Here is a 20,843-nt window from a genome sequence, read left to right as displayed (position 1 = left end):
ACTCTATGCGTGAAATGATAACAGATGACTAGTTGTTCACCAAGTCATGGCCCCTGCTGCCATTGTTCAAATCGATGCATTTTAAGAGTAATCTAATTTTTGTGCCATTGTTGCAAACTACCAACACCTGTATCTATCAATGTGGAGCACAGACATAGAGAGTAAGCAGTAAATAGCATGCTTGAGTTATCAGTACTAATCCAGAGGCGAAAACACTTCTCCCAAAATCCCTTCCAGGTGGTAAGCTGTTTGCCCCCTTTCCACTCAACACGGACCATAGCTTCATGCTCAGATCTGAAACGTGTTTCTCTTTGTTGTCCAAATCCCGAGGCAGCTAAATAGCATTGCACACATGCACAGAAGGACACTGGACTGTGTCATGAGCTGCAAACAAAAAATCAGCCAAGTGTCGACAGAAATACCCCGAGCGAATGCCTCGCGCTCTCTCTCTCTCTCTCCCCCACAAATTTCTTCTGTGGAGTGAACTGGAACCAATTGCAGGTCGGATCCGGCCTGTGGACTGCTAGTCCACCCATAATCTAAATACTGACAATCACATTTATAATGAATGTGCTGCAGAAACAAAACTGGAGAACAACCAGATGCCATATCCCACATATACTTGTACTCAATGGGGGCCAAGGATGGTAACTGTGATGGCCAGGAGAGTTGACATCATCTCAGAGAGTGTGCCTGTTACAGTGAGAAGTGACACCATAAGAGCATCTACACAAAGGGCAAAACGATTTCTGGATGTACACTGTTTAGCGTTCCCTTGACTAACTACGTAGATATATGGTTATTGAAAACTATGGATCTTCAAAACATGATGTCCAAGTTATTCCTGTAGTTATTACCTGACGTTCTGATAGTTGCTGCTTCCTTTGCCAATGGCACACCTGTTAGTGGCCATCACTTACATGAAGGCAGAATCCACTGTGATTGCTGAACAAAACTTTGTGCCATTCAACCCTTCAGTTGCTCCCCGTTCTACACTATTCTAGGTGAGTTGCATGATAACAGGAAGACTTTTAACTGATACTGCTGCACATAGCCCAGTTTCCAACAAACAGTACTTGTTAGTGCAACACTGGTCCTAATTAGGGTTCAAATGGCTCTGAGCACTATGGGACTTAACAGCTATGGTCATCAGTCCCCTCCTAATTAGGGCTGTACTTCAGCAATGACTGCTCATTTGGTGAGGTGATCAAGATGTGGCTCTTTATGCACTGTCACTAAGAGGCAGAATGATGAATGAGTGCTCCTTTCTTAGATAACTATTCATAGCATCAACACTGTTACCTCACACCAAAGGTACTGACCAATTCGCTGGGAATGTTTGAATGACACTGCCGCCGTGTGACTGAACAAACTATATAACTATCATGATTTCAGCCTTAAGCCATTATCAAGTACAACAAAGTTGGGTATAAATAGACTTTGTTAAGTGATGCCATTTCAAGATCTACTGAACTGGGTATTGCAACATGTAGATAAGTACAAAATCACCAAACTATATGGTAGACAGACAGAAAACATGTTTCCCAGCCATAAAACAACTGAGCCACAGAATGAACATCAATACAGTACTTATATGTGCAGTGAACATGGTCTGCACATCCATTGTACTGCCTCGTGTCAATTATCCCATCAAAATATAATGTTTATTTGAATCACTGGCTTTACCACCTAATAACTGCCACACAGAGATACAGTCTTTCTACATTAGATGTTTATTTACTATTAATGGATTTTACAACAGTAGAATTAATTGTAATTCGCTACTAAATAAATAGAACTAAAATGTTTGCAGCAATGGTAAACATAAAAACTGAAGGACAGTTTTACCTACAGAATTTCAACTCTACAAACTGAATTGCGTATACTTTTTGCCTACACTATATTTGTTCCTACAATACTGCTACAGTTTTCTATTCCAACACTATTTTCTATTCCAGAACAACTTGAAGATAATAACTTTAATCCTGGTAGCATTAAATACATTTCTCAAAAACACATCTGCTATCTGTACATAGCACAGGTACAAAACTGCATATATGAAGTCAGTGATGCAGCCAGCACAGATTATTATATCTATTTGTTGGCAATTTGTATCTATGCAAGACATTTGCACTTTTGGCTTTGAAGTTACCATTTGTATTAACAATTGGTCACAATACATAAGTGATTTTTATGTGCAAGTCGTGGCATCTAATGCTTTGGTTACTATTTCAATTTTATGTCAAAAAAAGTATATAAATTATATCTAAAAACAAAGATGATGTGACTTACCAAATGAAAGTGCTGGCAGGTCGACAGACACACAAACAAACACAAACATACACACAAAATTCAAGCTTTCGCAACAAACTGTTGCCTCATCAGGAAAGAGGGAAGGAGAAGGAAAGACAAAAGGATGTGGGTTTTAAGGGAGAGGGTAAGGAGTCATTCCAATCCCGGGAGCGGAAAGACTTACCTTAGGGGGAAAAAAGGACGGGTATACACTCGCACACACACACATATCCATCCACACATATACAGACACCAAAGTCTTTCTGCTCCCGGGATTGGAATGACTCCTTACCCTCTCCCTTAAAACCCACATCCTTTCGTCTTTCCCTCTCCTTCCCTCTTTCCTGATGAGGCAACAGTTTGTTGCGAAAGCTTGAATTTTGTGTGTATGTTTGTGTTTGTTTGTGTGTCTGTCGACCTGCCAGCACTTTCATTTGGTAAGTCACATCATCTTTGTTTTTAGATATATTTTTCCTACGTGGAATGTTTCCCTCTATTATAAAAGTATATAAATTTGTACAGACTTACTGGTAGTCGTCCATCGGTATTGTCAAAAATAATCTCTACATAGGCATTCAGAACACGTGGACCGGTACCCTCATGTAGGAGAGCCTGCCTCTGTTCTGGCCTGAGATGAGAGAATTCATCACTCAACACGAACTGGATTGCTATAAAATGAAAACAAAAATAATTCAATAAAAAATTCAATTAATATTTAAACAGTAAATAGGATGTTCAACCTACAAAACATATAGTGAATACCACGGACATTCTGATTTACAAAGTCTGTTGCATCTGTCAATCATATTCATCATAATATTAAAGTACAACTGTAGTTAAAATGATTAATTTAAAATGGACTATCACTGACACTATCACTGACAAATCCAACTCCACTTAAGACAAGGGACAATTGTAAGTTTCATTGTGATAGTGAAAAGCACATGATAAAACATGTGCTTGATGTATTTTGCATTGTAGCATTTCCAGCCTGCTCTTTGTCCCACACCACATGCTGTAGCTATTCTCTTTCCTTGTGATCCACATAGAGACAAGAAAACACACAGGATCTGAGTTAAGATGGAAATGGGGGAAATGGACTCAATTCATTCCGTAATGAATGGTGGAATAGTTTCGAGATTTCACAACAAATGATCCTGGGTGCTTACACAAGTCAGTACCCATCAAGTATTCCCCTTACTTCAAATCAATACTGAATTGATATGTCTGTCTGTGTAGCCTGGCAGGGCAGGATGAGAGTTTAGTTTGTGAAGATACTTTTTTCTGAAAGTGGGGGTATTTGCTGCTGCATCCTACAGACCCCTGCACTGGGTATGCACTTCCAGGGAACACTGTTTCTGCATATCTCTCTCTCTCTCTCTCTCTCTCATAAACTTCCAATAGTCGGAACACAATCTCTGTAATCCATTATCATAATGTTTGTGTTTGCTTCATATCAGCCACAATGAACATTACAACAGAAAAACAACCATCACATATGTGGAATAACTCAAAATGATACAGGCAGATGTTGCAGAATAATGCTATTGGCTAATGTGTCATGAGCCACACTGCTGCTTTGTAATGCCACACCATCTGCATTGTTACATGCACACTACTCTAGTGGAACTGAAGTCCTAACTAACTCTTTCATCAGCAGTCGCTTCTTTGGCAGTTAGGTATCTACCTCTTCAACTAAACTGGAAATGTTCATTTCTCCTCAGGCACTAACCATGGCATTTCCCACACAAAGCCAGTTGGGATATTTTTACTTCCTCTCTTGTTTTGCCATCTGCCTCCTTAAAATTCATTTTTCATGTCTGACTAATTGCCATTAACATACATGAGTATACTCTGCATTTTCATAAAAGAGGAAAGTTGGCCCTCATTTTTAAAGAATATAACACCAGATCTAATTTTGTGCTTCGTTTTATGTATGTAATTGATTTTCTAATTTATTTTGACTATTGCTAATTTATATCTTTCATTATAGGGTGAAATCAGTATTTGTTTCATAACTTAAATTCTTTTGTTGACTTATAAACAAATATAAATTCTATAATAATTATAAACATTTGGGAGAACAACTAATAGTGTTTTTTAATGATCTATTTGGCTGAATTCAAAAACATGTTAGCAAAGCCAGCCCTTAATCATTTCCAAAGTAATTACCAATTTTGTCCAAAGTATTGTTTGCATAACTATATCTGTTAATTTCATCATTTAAACAAATAATTCGGCCCAACTCTCATGGTAGAAGAAACTGTTAAAAAGAACCAATTTTTTGATACATACAGTTAATTGAATAAGTTAAGTTTCAATTGTAATTTCTGTAAATTTAACATCGAACAATGTAGTTTCAGTGCCTATTATTGTGAGGATATATAAGGGCCCAATTTTGGTCCCAAGTCAGTCAGTCCACGGCTGAGTTTCAGGCAAGGAACCTGAATTGGTTAGATCAGCAACAACACATCCACTTAACTGTGAAATAAGTCTAGTAGGCCGTGAGCTAAAACAATGACTGTGTCTGTTCAATATGTACCATATTATAAGGCAAGAAATGTGTGGTTAGGTTTTCACTGCTCATAGATGTTCAATGGTAAACTATTGCAGCAGCATCTTGATGTTTGCCTGCAAACTATTAATGAGGCTTATCAAAAGTTAACCAATAGTGATCTGGCATATTAACTGTGTATATTGGGGTGTTGTGAACAGCGAAAGTGAAGAACTGTGAAACGCAACTGTGCACCTGTTGGCTACATCATTTACAGTAGTCGGTATTGAACTTCCTACCTCCTTTTTTCAGCCAGTATCACTACTTAGTACACCGACACCGAGGACTATCAATGAAGAAATAAAGCAGGTGAACGTCACACAGTGGTTAAGCATTCAAAGTTTGCCTTTCACAAGTACATCTTTTGATAGCATTCTACTGTTGATGGTCTTCTGATAGGTGTAAGAAGATCAGGAAATGGTCATGTAAGTATAAATCACTGGTCACTCCACTCTATTCAGGAGACCCTAGCAAGAGCTCAATGGTAAAGAAGGGCCTAATAGTTATGTTGGTGTGTGTATTGTTCTTAATGTTTCGAAGACATACGCCTGATAGTACAATGTACTCAATAAATAAATTAATGGAGCAGATGCCAGAGAACTTATATTTCAAGCATTAAAGTAACACATAAGATGAAATGAATTTAACAATAAAATGAGTAAGGACATCTCTGGGTAATATAAATGATGTACGGTATATTGTTAAATTTGGTTGATATAGGAACAGCTTGAAAATCAAAAGCACTATGTGACACAGTTTTGGTCAATGATACTTTTATGTTTTCCCCATTTAAACCACCATTCCCACAGACAGTATACCCATCTAGTATAGGGACATTAGAATGTTTAAAATGGCGTATGAACATGCAGATCTTGCTCAGTTCCTGCTACTCACCTAACTTCGCCTTATAAATGGTTCGTCACTGTAAACTCCACCCCCTTCTGTTCCTTCACCAGCCACACTTCTGACAACACAACTTTCTCACACTTGAGCCATCACTTATAAAAATATGGGCAGGTGTGACCTGCCTGATCAATCGAGTGCGCAGCCAAGAAAACATCTAATACGAAAAATAAACCAGTGAACATCAAACGACGAGTGGTTGTACTTGGTGATAGCCACGCCAAGAAAATTGCCGAAAAAATAAATGAGTACAGTACATTATTCACGGCAACAGGTATGACGAAACCCAGTGCACCTTTGACTGAGATAATTAAGAGCAGCAACTCACTTAATGAGCTATCTAAGAATGATGCCATCATAATCATGGGTGGAAGTAATGATGTATACAGAAATGAGAGTAAACATGCGACCCAGTGTTTAAAAACTACATTACTTGATCTGAAAGTTCCGAACATCATAGTTACTAGTTTGCCTCACAGATACGACCTGCAAGACAATTCCATCGTAAATCTGGAGCTTGCAAAAGTAAACAGACAGTTCTACAAAATATGCAAGTCCCAACAAAATGTAACATTTCTTGATCTTCCAGATGCAAGAGATTTGTTTACGAAACATGGACTACATTATAATAACGCTGGCAAGTCATACGTTGGCAAAATGCTAGCGAAATTAATACAAAAAGACGACGACGTTGCAAGAAAACCAATTGCTGTGCAACCAGTTTCGACCAAGGAAATGGAAAAACGAGAAAACAATTTCAAAATCGCAGCCACAGCGCCAGCTCAAACAGGAACATCACGTCCAGAAGATGAGAAGGTGCCAGAACCAGCCTCAGAACATACAGCAAAGACTGAAATTATCGTCAAGAAAACTGTACCTACTCATCATCCAGATGCTCACACACTGGGAAACTGATGAAGGGGGCCAGTTCTATCCGAATTTGGCCCAATACAACGAATCCAGAACAAGCAGTCAACACTCAGGTGGACGTTCCGTTACTTTATAGTCAAATTAGTTTTAAAGACCCTCTACCTAATAATATATGCAGTAGTAATTTCGTTATGCACTTGAACGTAAGAGGTCTGTCTGAAGGAATGATCAGGAAGCTTTATGATACAGAAATTTTGCTAGAAAGTGTGAAACAATCTGTGAAAGTAATATGCCTTAATGAACATTGGCTAAAATCTGAAAATATCAGTCTCCTAAATAAACTTACAGGTTATAAAGTGGCTACCAGCTTTTGTAGGACCAATGGGTATGGAGGCTCTTGCATATTAGTTCATTCCACGGTAGACTATGATATCAGACAGAATTTTAGCCATCTGAATGAAGAACGCACATTTGAAAGTTGTTGTATAGAACTTAAAGAGTATAACACACTAATTATCAGCATATATCGCACCCCTGGGTACCACATAAGCTCTGTATTTTTAGAAAAGTTTGATACATTGCTACATAAATTAAAATGTGAGAAACTGTACAAGAAAGTGGTTATATGTGCTGACTTCAACATAGATGTAAGGACTGATGAAAAATTTTCTTCACACTTAAAAGAACCTGGTAGCCACAAATGGGCTAAATCTCAATTTCGATCAGTATACAAGAATTACAGCAAGCTCTGCAACATGTATTGACAATATTGTAAGTAGTTATAATTATTATGTAAAAGAAAAGTTTCTTCTAGATTTAGGAGTATCAGACCATAAAGCACTATTTGTATCACTACCGAAGCAAAATTCAGTCTGCACAACAAAAAGATGTAGGAATTTCAGTCAAGAAAATGTGGAAGTATTTTGCAAAAAACTAAGCCAAACCAAGTGGACAGTCAGCAAACACACTTCCACAAGTGACAATTACAATAACTTTTTAACTGAATTCTTGGGTATATTCAATGAATGCTTCCCTTTTGTAACAGTGAGGACCAGGTCCCAAAAAAGTAGATCCTGGGTAACAAAAGGAATTAGGGTGTCTAGTGCTACTAAGAGGAAACTGCATATGGAGGCAAAAGTAAATCGAAGCCCTCAATTTCTTAAGTATGTAAGCACATACAAAAAAACATTTGACAAAATAGTTAAACTAGCAAAACGTACTGCAAATAACGACTTCATTTCAAATGCAAAAAACAAATCAAAAGCTGTTTGGTCTGTTATAAGAAGTGAAGTTGGCAGTGAGGCAGAGAGAAAATGCCCTTCTAAAATAGTGATAAATGGTAGAGCTGTTACAGACCCCAGTGCCATTTGTGAATCATTCAATGACTTTTTCATAAACTGTAACAAATTTGGTGACTGTTCACCACCAAATACAAAGCCCAATATGACAGATAGCAATTGCACATGTTTTAAGTTTTCTCATGTTTCCATCTCAGATGTCATCAAAATCATAATGTCACTAAAAAATTCAAAATCTGTGGGGTGGGATGAGGTCCCCACTGAAATAATAAAAATAGTCCGTCACAGTATTGCATATCCACTCTCTTTCATAATCAACCAACCATTTGATGAGGAATGTTTCCCAGATCGATTAAAATATGCAGAAGTTCGGCCCATACATAAAAAAGGCAAACAAGATGAATTGGGCAACTATAGGCCAATCTCACTGTTACCAATTTTCTCAAAAATATTTGAAAGAGCTGCATGTGATCAGATTGAAAATCACAATTCATCTAACAGCATTATCTTAGGCAATCAATATGGTTTCAGAAAAGGCCGCAGCACAGTCCATGCAATAAATGAATTAGTCACAAAAGTCAGCAGATGTCTTGATGATAGAATGTGTGTGTCAGGCATCTTTTGTGACCTGTCCAAAGCCTTCGACACAGTAAATCATGACCTGCTTCTCCAAAAATTGGCACGCTATGGTTTTCAAGGCAAATCTCTTAGCTGGATGTCATCATACTTGGCAAACAGAAAACAAAGAGTACTTATTAACATCAACGGCAAGAAATTTCTCTATGGCTGGAAAAACACTCAATTAGGTGTTCCACAAGGCTCAATATTAGGGCCACTGCTTTTTCTATATTATATTAATGATATGCCATGTCAGGTCCAGTCTGATACTATCCTCTATGCAGATGACTCAACAGCTGTAGTCTGTTGTAAAAATGAGGTAGACCTAATTCGTCATATTGAACAAACACTTGGGGAAGTGGAGGCATGGGTAAAAACAATAACTTGACATTAAATTTTACAAAAACAGAAATTGTTCATTTTACCACAAAACAATCTGCACAGTCTATAAGTGAAATAAGGTATATGGACAAAAAATTAGAGACAGCAGACTGTGTCAAATTCCTTGGCGTGTTAGTCAATAAAAACCTGTTATGGAGTCGCCATGTGGACAACATACTGGGTCGACTAAATAGCCTTGTATATATTATGAATATCTTGTATAGTATTACTGATTTAGCTGTAAGAAAAACTGTATATAATGAATATTTTGTTTCAGTTATTAGGTATAGTATAATTTTCTGGGGGTCTGAAAAAACAAATTTACTTAGAGCTTTTAGACTACAAAAGAGAATCATCCGAGCAATGGTGGGAGCAAAACCAAAGCAACACTGCAAACCTTTATTTGTAAAACTGGATCTAATGAGCATTCCAAGCATATACATCTATGAAACTCTCACTTTCACGAAAAGAAACCCACAACTTTTTGAGGGCAACTTCTTCTTGCATCAATATGATACTAGACATAGAACGAGCTACATGTTACCTACCCACCGTTTAAAATCATATGAAAAAAACCCATACTATATGGGCATGAAATTTGTAAATAAAATATGGAAAGATATGGATGACCCAAATGTAAAAGGTACCAAAAGAGACCTGGAAAAATATCTGAAAGATAAGTGTTACTATAGTGTAGAAGATTTCATGAATGGTAACAATGCATTATAATTGTAATTACAATACCTCTTTGAAGATGTTACACCATGTATATTATTAGTTTATTGTCTATTTTTAGTATTGTTATATATAGTGTAAAACTGACAAGTCACCTATGTCACAATCTTTGATTGTATAAGGCATGTTATGTGATAATAAAAATTGAATTGAATTGAATTGTGTTCTTAGAGGTTCCCCTGGTCTGGGAGGCACAGCAGAAATTGTAGTTGAAGTATTTGGCACTAGATGGTGTGAGCATGCTATTCAAGGGTCAACTACTACTTTTTTGTATGCCTTTGCGAGAAGTTATTACATGATTTTCAAGAAAGTGATGTTGATTTATTGGAGGATGATGATTTGCATCATTCTGTTGATTACATAGATTTTATTCAAGTAGTAGTTTCTGAATGCTCAGGTAAGGAATGCAGATACCAAAATACACAATATTTTTTCCTCAGGTTCCAATCACAGAGCTTTCAACACATAATTACTGTAGGAAGCAAATTTTTTGCTAATACTACTTTTATTGTAGATTCAGATGAGGAAAATGCATGCTGAAGTTCTTCAAAAGCAAGTACTGCCACTATTCCTGTTGACACTATGCATAAAGAGTGCCAAAGACCAAAGGCGGGCCCGAGGCCAAGAACTTTGCAACATACCGAGGAAGACTGGAAAAATACTGATCATGTACCAGATATCTATCCATTCTCAAGACAATCTGGAAAGTAAACTTTCACATCAATGACAATTCAGTAGCTAAGAAGAAAAGGGGCAGCTGGCTATGACTTACTACACAAGGTGAGACCCTTCCTGGATTCGATGTCTGCTAATTTCCAGCATGCATATGCTCTATCTCAAAATATCACAATAGATGAAAGCATATGCAAATTTTGTGGCCATGTGTTTTTGAAAAAGTACATGCCACAGAAGCCAAATAAATGTGGGATAAAAGTGTACATGTTATCAGTGCCTGATACAGGTTACATCTGGAATTTTCCTCTTTACACACGTGAGAGGACTAACAAAGTGACACTCGTAAAGCCATTGCTTGCAAATCTGTCAGGAAAAGGTTAAACCATTTTTACAGACAGTCCAGTCCTTGCTTCAGAACTGGAAGCTGCAAAAACTGCGCTCATGTGAACTACGAGAACATCTTGACAGGGATTACCTTGTGCCATAAAAGATCCAAAACTTCAGCGAGGTGAACTAATTTTTACACATAAAGAATATATCTCAGCATCCTTTTGGAAAGACAAACAAAATGTGTACATAATAAGTATAAGGCATGCTGCTGAGGTGGTGACCTTCACTAATGAGAGAGGCAGGGAGAAGTCACAGCCAGCCCGTGTGGTGGACTATAATAAAAACAAATTGGCTGTTTACTTATCAGACCAGCAACTGTCACATGGGACATCTGAGCATCAAACTGTGAAGTGGCAGAGAAAATTGGCATTCCATATAACACTAATGGTGATGGTAAATTTGTGTACATTGTACAACAAGGTAACTGGAAAATACCTCACAGCATCACAGTTAAAGACAATTATCTGTGCAGATCTTGCAGAAAGCAGAGATTTTGAACCATGACCTGGTACATTGGGACTCTCCATGCTATCAACTGAAAACCATTCCCTGGAAAAGATTGAGACAGAAAAAGGAAAGAGTCAGAAACAAAAACAATGTGTAGTGTCTTCTTTTGGAGGCAAAAAACATGCTGAAGAAGTGTGGTGCATAGACACAAGCTACCAGTGTAGTGGAAGTGAAGTGGAATTGTGCAAAGTACCGTGTTTTAAAATTTATCAGACAAAAACCATAATTGCATCTTAAAATGAAGCCAAAGGAGGTTACTATGGTTAAAACAAGCAGTATACATCATTATTAGATCATTTGTGTAAAAAAAAAGAAGAAGAAGAAAGAGGGGGGGGGGAGGGGGAGTTTTCGTCTGGAAATTACTGTGAAACCCCTATTTCATGTTTTTGTGCGGTCCCTCACTTAAAAAACACAAAACAGGAAAATGCAGAATCGAGGAAAACATTAACTGCTCCCTCAAAGTATGTGCAAAAACACACGTGACTGGCGTATATGATTAAAAATCGCAATCCTCTCCAATACATTGTATAAAGACTGAATAAGTGAAGGAAATTAAATGTACAACACCATGGTTATACAATAATTTGTGGTAATGAATTTAATCAGTGTGTAATAGCAAGTAAAAACTCATTATAAAATTGGCTACAAGGTAATCGAGCTATTTTCTGACATGCTACAACCAGAAATTATATGTCAAAATATGTATTTCTGAGAGGTCTTTCCTTTGTGCTCACCCAGAAAAGAGCAAAAATTAATGAACATGGTGAATTAAAACAAAAATATCACAACAGCTAAGTAGTTAAACCATAAGCATGAATGTGGACATCTGCTTAGTGGCGAAATTTGTCACTATCATTGTTATTGTTTAATTTTCTTTCAAACAACACACTCGATGCTCGCCACTGTCAAAGTGTTATTTTAGGCTTAATGAGAGAAATAGCAACATGAAAAAATGAGTTTACTTCCCCAATTGACATTACAAGTTTATTAGATGTAGGCCCAGTGAATTTCTGTATGCTGTGTAAAATGTAAATTTGAAAGAAACTCGGGCACTACAGTATTGCTTTATGACCTCTATCACTGGTGTCAATTTTTATGATCTACAGTGTGTGGTACAAAGTATATATGTGAGGAGTCTCCATTGTTGTTGCTATTGTATTGTGTCAGATCTGAAAACGAAAAGTCTTCAAAATGTGCTATTGTAAAATCCTTGTTCCATTTCCGAGTGACATCTGTGCCATAGCACATCATCAGCACTTCACAAAATGCTTTCAGCCCTATCTGCACTCCCGTGACTGATGACCATAGATGTTAAGTCCCATAGTGCTCAGAGCCATTGCACTCCCATTGTTGGAGGGCCACTCACCCTCTTCACACATCCAGCAGGCGAGCTTGTCTTATGTTTGTTAGTGTGGTAGGGTGGATGTGTTGCCTGTTGGATGACTTAGGAAGTCGCCAGCCAATAAAAGCTCACTAGCTGGAAATCTATGTCTCCTCATAACCAAGCAATTCTTCAAGACTCAGTGTTTAAATTTAAAAGGTTGACAATTGATATTGTTGCTGCATACAGTACATTGGAAATACATGCAAAATGATGAGACTGAGTTGTAAGCAGCACTAGAAAAGGTGGCGGCTGGTCCCCTTTGTCAAGTATTGGCTGGTTCCGGAACACTTCATGTCAACTATCTTGTTTTTCCACTGCTGCTGCAATCTAGCAGTAGTAGCATCATTGTTGCATGGTGAAGCTAAGTGTTGCAAGCTGTGCTGGCAACGCCGATCATGGATTACGTGAGCATTTCCTCTATCACGTCTGCCCTCTCCACAACGGCCTAAAATATTCACTCAACTCCATGCCACACACGGAGCCACCAACTCATTCAGTCACATCAAATGTCAGTAGGAAGGAAACGGGATGAAAACAAGTGAGATGTCAAATAATAACTTAGAATTGAGGTAAAGCTTACTAGGAAGAAACATAAAATCTGGAAATTTTTAGCACTGACCTTATGGGTCTTTCACAGGGGCTGTGGATTTATGGTGTAGAATCACAAAAAATGTACAATCGAAGAATGTTAAATTGAAATTACACTGCAAGTGCATATATCCTTGACCAAATTTTTCCTCTTTCCAAAAACAATGTTATAACTGAAAATTTCTTCAAAGAATAAATTAAAAGAACACAGTATTACACAACAAACAAGAAAGTCCAGGCTTTTCAATAAGGGTACTGTCACTGCTCTAACAGAAACCATTTAAGCTTTGTAATAATTTAAAATACATTAAGAACAACAAGGCCTTCTGGTAGAGGTTCAAGCACTATGGCTCAGGACCCAAAGTGTTAATTACTCCATTTGGTTTTCTTTTATATCTTTAAGCTTATTGTCTTTTGCTCCCTTTGCTCCAGCTTCTTTTGTTTCCATGCATTGCTCCTCACTTCATCATTTATACTTCAATCTTTGGTTTGATTTCACTTATCTTTTACTACTCAACTGTCCTCTCCAATGTTTCTACTATTTGTTCGCAACTTCTTTAACCAGGACCACTACTGTTTCGTGTCCTGCCACTGCCAACGGTGGTGGTTTAACAATATTATACCATGAGTAACCAAAGCTGTTGTGAAGTAATTGTCATGATGTGCTGTGCCAAACCAGTAAACCCATATGTGCTTACTGTGTGATGAATTTGTCCCCCCATACACCACGTCTCACTGTTAGGAATGACCATGTGCAGGGAGGATTTTGATTTTTCGTTTCCATGCACCCTTCAGAGAATTCATTCAGGATGTTGTAAACAAACTAACAGCTGTTCAAGCTTTCAAAGAATGACTATTGTGAGTATGTCCACAGAATGGCAACTCTTACGTAATTACTGAGTATCCTTAATTTCCCAACCTTTTCTTCTAAATTATTTTTCCAGATGTGAATAAATCTGTTTCAACAACACGATCATGACAAAGAAAAAAATCTTCAGCTAAAGAAACCCAATTAGTGATCACATATATGCCAGCCAGTTTGTGACTTCTTATAAGAAACATATAAAAAGTTAATGACTGCTACTTAAGAGCTATGAAATTGACTTACCATAAAAGAAATTACTCTTCCCTGAGCCATTCCGCCCAACTGAAAAAAAAAGAACAAGTATTAAAAGTTGACTGAACACAACGAAAATTAAAATATGAAATACATACAGCCTCTGCTGAAAATATTCCTTCCTACCTTGCTCCAGAATTTTTCTGACAATCTAAAATTGTATTGGCTATTTGTAATCAAGAGGATGAAAAAATGGACCTAGATGTATTTGGCAAAATAATTATTTGTAGCATGTAGACATGTCACTTTACATCCTTCCACATAGAAGATCAAGTAGAATGCACTTACAATAAAGAATGTTTGGGTTTGGGATTACACTGAAATGTCAAAGTGACACAACAATTTAGCTTTAAAAGGAATAACATACCACTCAATGGCGATCTTATCAAAATACACGTTACAGCATCTGCATCACTAATTTATAACAAACATAGCAAATCTCAACTGAAACAACCAAAATAAGAGTATGATCACTGTTTCTCCAAATTATAAGCACAAAAACAACCTGTGACACAGTTGCAGTAGTTATACTAATGTTTACACAGACTGTTCACTAGGTTTTCTACATGTGTACCCTGCAAGGCACTACACACAGAGTTAAGACACAAGATACTGACTGTCAATTATTCCAATTACATTTGATGGAAAAAGAAGAAGGTAATGAAGAAGATGAAGCCAATATGCTGCAGCATGAGAAGCAGGAACAATGAATGGATAACATGGTGCATTACAGTATTTTGTGCCTATATAAACTGTCACCGTGAGTGAAAACTCCATTACTACAACATTTAAAAGAATTATCTACACTACCACAAAAGCAGAACACACATACTGTGAACTAATATTAAAGCACTCTCAGAATACATCAAACACCATCTACAGCATTATTAAAAGGACAAATAAGAACAGTGAGGCAAATGAAACTGTGTTCCTAGATAACAGCAGTTGTAAAAATAGAAACTATCTGAAATTAATTTGGCTATAAATTTCAATGACTATGTCCTCATTATGGCAACAAATACTACACTTACTAATAACAAGCAAGTACAGATTTATTAGATTTACTGTGGCAGAGGTTTTGCACAACCAACAGAATTTTAGAAATTGAAGCAATGAATTACAATTTGTGCCACGGCCGGGACTTGAACCTGGGTCACCTGAAAACTAGGAGATGTGCTAGCCATTACATCACTGTAGTGTGGTGGGGAACCACACCATTCTAATGAGTCAGAGAGCCTCGGCAATAGTGTCAATGTGAGAGGGGGAAAATGGGCTTAGTTTTTGAAACATGATAGTGTTTTTTTGCAGAGTATTAAAAATGTGTGCTGATTTCATAGTTCCCCCCATAATCAGTCAAAACTACCTATTTGTTTAGTGCCATCCATAACAATGGAAATAAGAAATTTGCTTCTAAGTACAAAATCATTTGACTCCATCCAATATTTTCATTTTTTCCCTTCCTCTCTGGATTGTGGCATTAGACTGATCGGTAGTGTAGTCCAACGTCTACACTCATGACATGTTTTGTAATAAACAGTAAAACAAAAGGTAAGTTCATAAAAGTTGTATTAGATAACAGACCAAACTCTGACAAATTGTTTGGTACATTATAAGCAGAGAATTATTATATAGTAAATTAAAAAAAAATAAGAAGTAGGATTGGTAGTGGGAGAACAAAACGCAATCCTACACTATGTAGGAACCTCAAAGTATTAATTAAATCTTGTCTAAATACAAGCTTCTTCAAGACAATTACATTAACAGTGAAATAAAATACCTAGGGTGCCCCACTCAAAGTGGCCACACAAACATATGTCGCAATTCCATCGAAATTGCACCCTGTAATTTGTGATGTTCGATGGGGCAGCACTGCACACTGGAACAACAGTGTGTTTCCGCATGTTGCTGTGCCTGGACTCAGCGTTCAGTGACAATGTATGACTATTCTGTCGAAGAGTGCGTGTTTCTTGTGAAACAATATTGAATTACTGGTTATATTAAAACATGTTAGGGAATGTTTGTTGAACTGTTAGGTGACCAGCATACACTGTCTAAATGCTGCATGCAAAAGTTAGTGAACAAGACGGGGAGCAGTGGAACAGTCTTGGATCTTCACAGTGGTGGATGGCCTCCATTGTCGGAAAAAAAAGTGACTGAAGTGAAACTATGACTGCTGGCCTCTCCTGGAAAGTCTGTTCAATGTTCATCTCAGGAATGTGGAATGTCATGGAGCACATGTTACAGAGCTGTGAAGAAAGCCAGCATGTATCCATACAGGTTTACAGTTGTTCAGGAACTAAATGTCTATGATACAGACAAATGCATTACATTTTTCCGTTGGCTTCAGCAATTTATTGCTCCGAGGCCAGAAATATTGCAGCACACATGGTTCAGTGATGAGGCGTGGTTCTACCTCTCTGGCTATGTAAACTCTTAGAATAAATACTTGTCTGAAAATCAGAATGCACTGGTTGAGTAACCCCTGCATTCACAAAAGATAGGTGCGTTCTGTGCAATGTCACAGTGTCGTATCATCGGACCAATTTTTTCGAGTCTACTGTGCCAAGTGGAGTTTACATCGAAATGTTTCGGGAGGCTGTGAACTAGCTGGTGGATGAAGAACTTACCCTCGACTGGTACCAACAGGATGGTGCCACATGCCACACATCTTGAGTAACCACAGCTGAAGTCAAATCAATTTTCCCTGGCAGAGTGATTTCGAAAGGACTGTGGCAACCAGGTAACCTGATTTAATACCACCTGGCTTTTTCCTAGGGTTGACCTAAAAGGCAAGGTCTACAGGAACAAACCACACAATTTAGAAAATTTAAAAGAGAATATCAGCCATGAAATCCAGGCAATGACACTACAGGTTCTGGCAGCAACATTTGAGAATCTCAATGTCATGTTCAATTTTGTTTACAAGTTGACAGCAGTCACTTCCAGCACCTTTTGTGATTCAGCTTTATTTTCCCATGAACAAGATATGACATGTTCATTTCATTTCCTGATTTTTGCGCAAAGCCTGTAAGTGTGAATTAAACAAATGTTTGTTTGCGGGCCTCTTTCAAATGGGACACCCTGTATTATCACAAGGACAAAAGAATATTATGTACAGCTACATACATACTCTGTAAACCACAGCAAAGTCCATAACAGATGGTACTGAACACAGTGCCACATGTTAGAGCTTCTTTTGGCTCCAATTACATATGGAATGCACGAAGAATGGCTGCTTAAATCACATTAATCTAACCTTATCTTCTTAGTCCTGACAGACCAATACGCCAGGAACGAAGAATACCTACAGATTCTTAACAATGGTTCTTCAAAAATCAGACTATTGCATGTGGGGATTGGTGTCTATCTTCAAGGGTCTGCCAATTCAAGTTTTTCAACACTTCCGTTACAATTACCAACAAGCCAAGCAAACTTGTGACCATTCATGCTGTCCCTCTTTGTACATATGTTTAATTCCCCTGTCACTTCTATTTGGTATGGGTCACACGCACCTAAGCAATATTCTACAATGTAAAGCAAGAGTGACTTGTAAGCAGACTCATTTGTAGACTGACTGCCAATGAACTGAAGTCTGCCACTTGTCTTATCTACAAATGAGCCTATGTGATTATTCAATTTCATTCCCCTCAAACTGTTACACTCAGGAATTTGAATGCATTAACAATCTACAGTTGTGATTAACTGATACTGTGGTCACAGGATACCACTTTTCTGTTTTGTGAAGTGTACAATTTTACATTTCTAAACATTTAAAGCAAGTTACCAAGCTTCGCACCACTCTGAAATCTTGTCATGATCTGACCGGATACTTGTGCAACTTCTTTCAGACAGTAGCTCGACAACTGATGTGAATATTGACATTAGCTGCCGGACTATTAATATGCATGAACAACAAGGGTCTTGATACATTTCACTGGTGTATGCCTACAGTTAGTTCTACTTCTGTTAATGACTCTCAATCCAAGTCCTCCCTACCAAGAAATCCTCAACCCAGTCAAATATTTTATTTTACACACCCTGCAATCATACAAATTTCACTTCAGCTATAGAGCTGATAAAATGAAGCCAGTATATTAACACACCAGAACACTCAAATTGTCAAACCTGTTACCTAATCAGCCCAAATAATTGCACGAATCTTATCACAGATATCACATCCTCACACACAGCAGAAAGCAATGACCTGCTCTTGAATTTCTCTATCATACATATTACAGACAAAAAAAGAAACTTTTAAATTTTTGACCATATTATGCACAGGGAACTAATAATACCAAACACAAGCATGAATCCATTACCCTCTGCAAAATCAAAGTAACCCACTAGCAAACTAGCATAGACTTTTCCGATCACAACCCCACATACAGTGAGCAATGTTGTATGACTCGCTAAAATACCTAATAAACAACTTCAAAAAATAAACGCCTAACTCAAGACTGTGGCACCAAATACTGCAAGCCATCTACAAATATAACATGATTAAAAAACACTGCACACCATGACATCACGGAACACAGGTCAAAGCTGATGAGCGCAATCGCAATTTTCAATAGACCCAACTCCTGTCAGGACTTTTACAGTCATGATTATTTATGTGATAAGACATTTATGAAACAATCTCTTGCCATAACCTGCAAAGGTATGACTATGTAAGTCATGTATAAGAATAAAACGATTGCAAAGATGTAATCATAAATAAACAAAAGTTCAACAATTGTGGTTTATAGATAGGAGTTAATGGCAAAGATGAGCTACTAATATCAGAAAGATTGCAACAACATGTCCAAGTAGAGACTGTTATTCACAGGCACATTTCATATTCATAAATTTCCAACTTAAACATGTTCCTAAACATTCCTAACTGCAGAATGTCAATTCTGGAAGACAACATCTGTAACATCACGGCCCTATGTTCAAGAAGGAATGACAGGAACTAAGCCAAGTTAGTCAAATCACATCTGTAACACAAAGTGGTGGTGGAAGAAAGGCACAAACATTTGATGCTGTTTAACGAGATAATCAATTTACAAGGACAAAAATGAAAACTTAAGTTTACCTACTGTGTTTAACTTCACAAACGCTGTTACGTGGTTGATAAACAATGAGAAAATACACAATGAAACATTTTAAGGTTAAATCCCTGCTAAGTAAAAAACCTATTTACATGTAACTTGTCATGATTAACACTTATTCAAATAATTTGGAGAACAAATTGTAAAACATGAAAAAATCAGCGTTAACATCATCAGATCGTGGAACTTCTGAATTACTCCTTCCATTATGAATGAGAATACTTTTAGTACATAACATTTCCAACGGAGATTGCCAATACCAACCCAGCAAAAAATGGGTACAATTCCAGTTAAGCAAACGACTCCTGGAAACACTTATGAATATGCGTAACACCTAAAGTTTAAATAATGACATCCTGTATAATTACTAAAGTTAAATAATGGCACATCATAAAAATGATTAATTCATTACAATTTGTTCCTGGAACTACAAAAACGACTGGAAACAATGATATAATACTCCACTTGGACTTTCAATTACAGCTCTACAGCACATAGCAACACAATTAGCAAAAGTTAATGTTCTAATTTCCGTCTAGCAACAAAACGAACTTGTCATAAATGACAGGAAAGACTTGTTACTCTATCTTCTCCTGGCGAAGAGGTATCAATTTACAACAATTTCTAGATCATAACTAACAAAGCATTAAGCAGACGGCTATTGCTGAGTTTGAGACTTTCAGCGTGGATTTACACATACTACAACAGAAGCAACATATTCAGTAACATGACAGTTTCTCGCGATGTACATTTTTCTCAATAAGAAGCTTTTACTACTCACCTACTACATTATGTCTGGGATCGAATGGTTCAACAACTGTTTGTTCCCTGTAACTTTTGAATCCCTGTATAATAACCTAAAACAGTAAAATTTACTCATGTAACTTTCCACAGAAGTGTACAAGTGAACTAACAATGTTCTCCGTTATAATAACAAGTATTAACCTGTTTAATATACATATTAACAACTGTAAATACTACAGTAAACTAAGACACATAACACAACAGTAACATGTCAATATAAACAAACACAACACCCAAACGCCATATTGAAACAAAGTTTAGCTTGTGCGCTCCTTTAGTGCACGTATTGCGCGCGGGAAGTGCTTCCATTGGCGGTCAACCATTGGCAATAACATCTGTGGAAGTAACTGTGAAAATCGCAGTATTTTATAGCTTTGAGAGCGATGCAACGAATTTCGTTATTGTCTTGGATGTGCAGACAGTCTCCGTAACACTGCGGATATACCATCACCCACAGCCCGAAGTCCTGTTGACAAAACTATCCAACATTCTAATAAAGTGATTAAAGGAACGGTGCTAATCTACAGCCTGATAACCGAATCTGAACATAATCTCAGCGCCCACGAATGTAATAGTAGCAGTAGTAGTAGTAGTAGTAGTAGTAGTAGCAGCTTTATTCATCCGTAGATCTCTT

At 37.3% G+C, this 20,843-nt stretch overlaps 1 protein-coding gene across 1 annotated transcript in view; it reads right to left on the bottom strand.

Annotated features, from left to right (window-relative positions):
- The window catches only part of LOC126262890 (structural maintenance of chromosomes protein 3), a 169,407-nt gene extending 148,906 nt beyond the window's left edge, over positions 1-20,501 (bottom strand). The window contains exons 1-4 of the mRNA XM_049959780.1: positions 20,351-20,501; positions 20,187-20,262; positions 14,304-14,342; positions 2,821-2,960 (exon numbers count right to left, since the gene is read on the bottom strand). Of these exons, the coding sequence (XP_049815737.1) occupies positions 2,821-2,960; positions 14,304-14,342; positions 20,187-20,262; positions 20,351-20,365 (270 nt within the window). The 5' untranslated portion in view covers positions 20,366-20,501. The remainder of the gene's footprint in view (positions 1-2,820; positions 2,961-14,303; positions 14,343-20,186; positions 20,263-20,350) is intronic.
- Positions 20,502-20,843: the final 342 nt, after the last annotated feature.

The sequence above is a fragment of the Schistocerca nitens genome, chromosome 1 (assembly GCF_023898315.1).
Source record: "Schistocerca nitens isolate TAMUIC-IGC-003100 chromosome 1, iqSchNite1.1, whole genome shotgun sequence".
In the NCBI taxonomy this organism is placed as follows: Eukaryota; Metazoa; Arthropoda; class Insecta; order Orthoptera; family Acrididae; genus Schistocerca; species Schistocerca nitens.
Note: the sequence above shows the minus strand (reverse complement) of the source record. Positions and strands in the feature narration are given on the sequence as shown.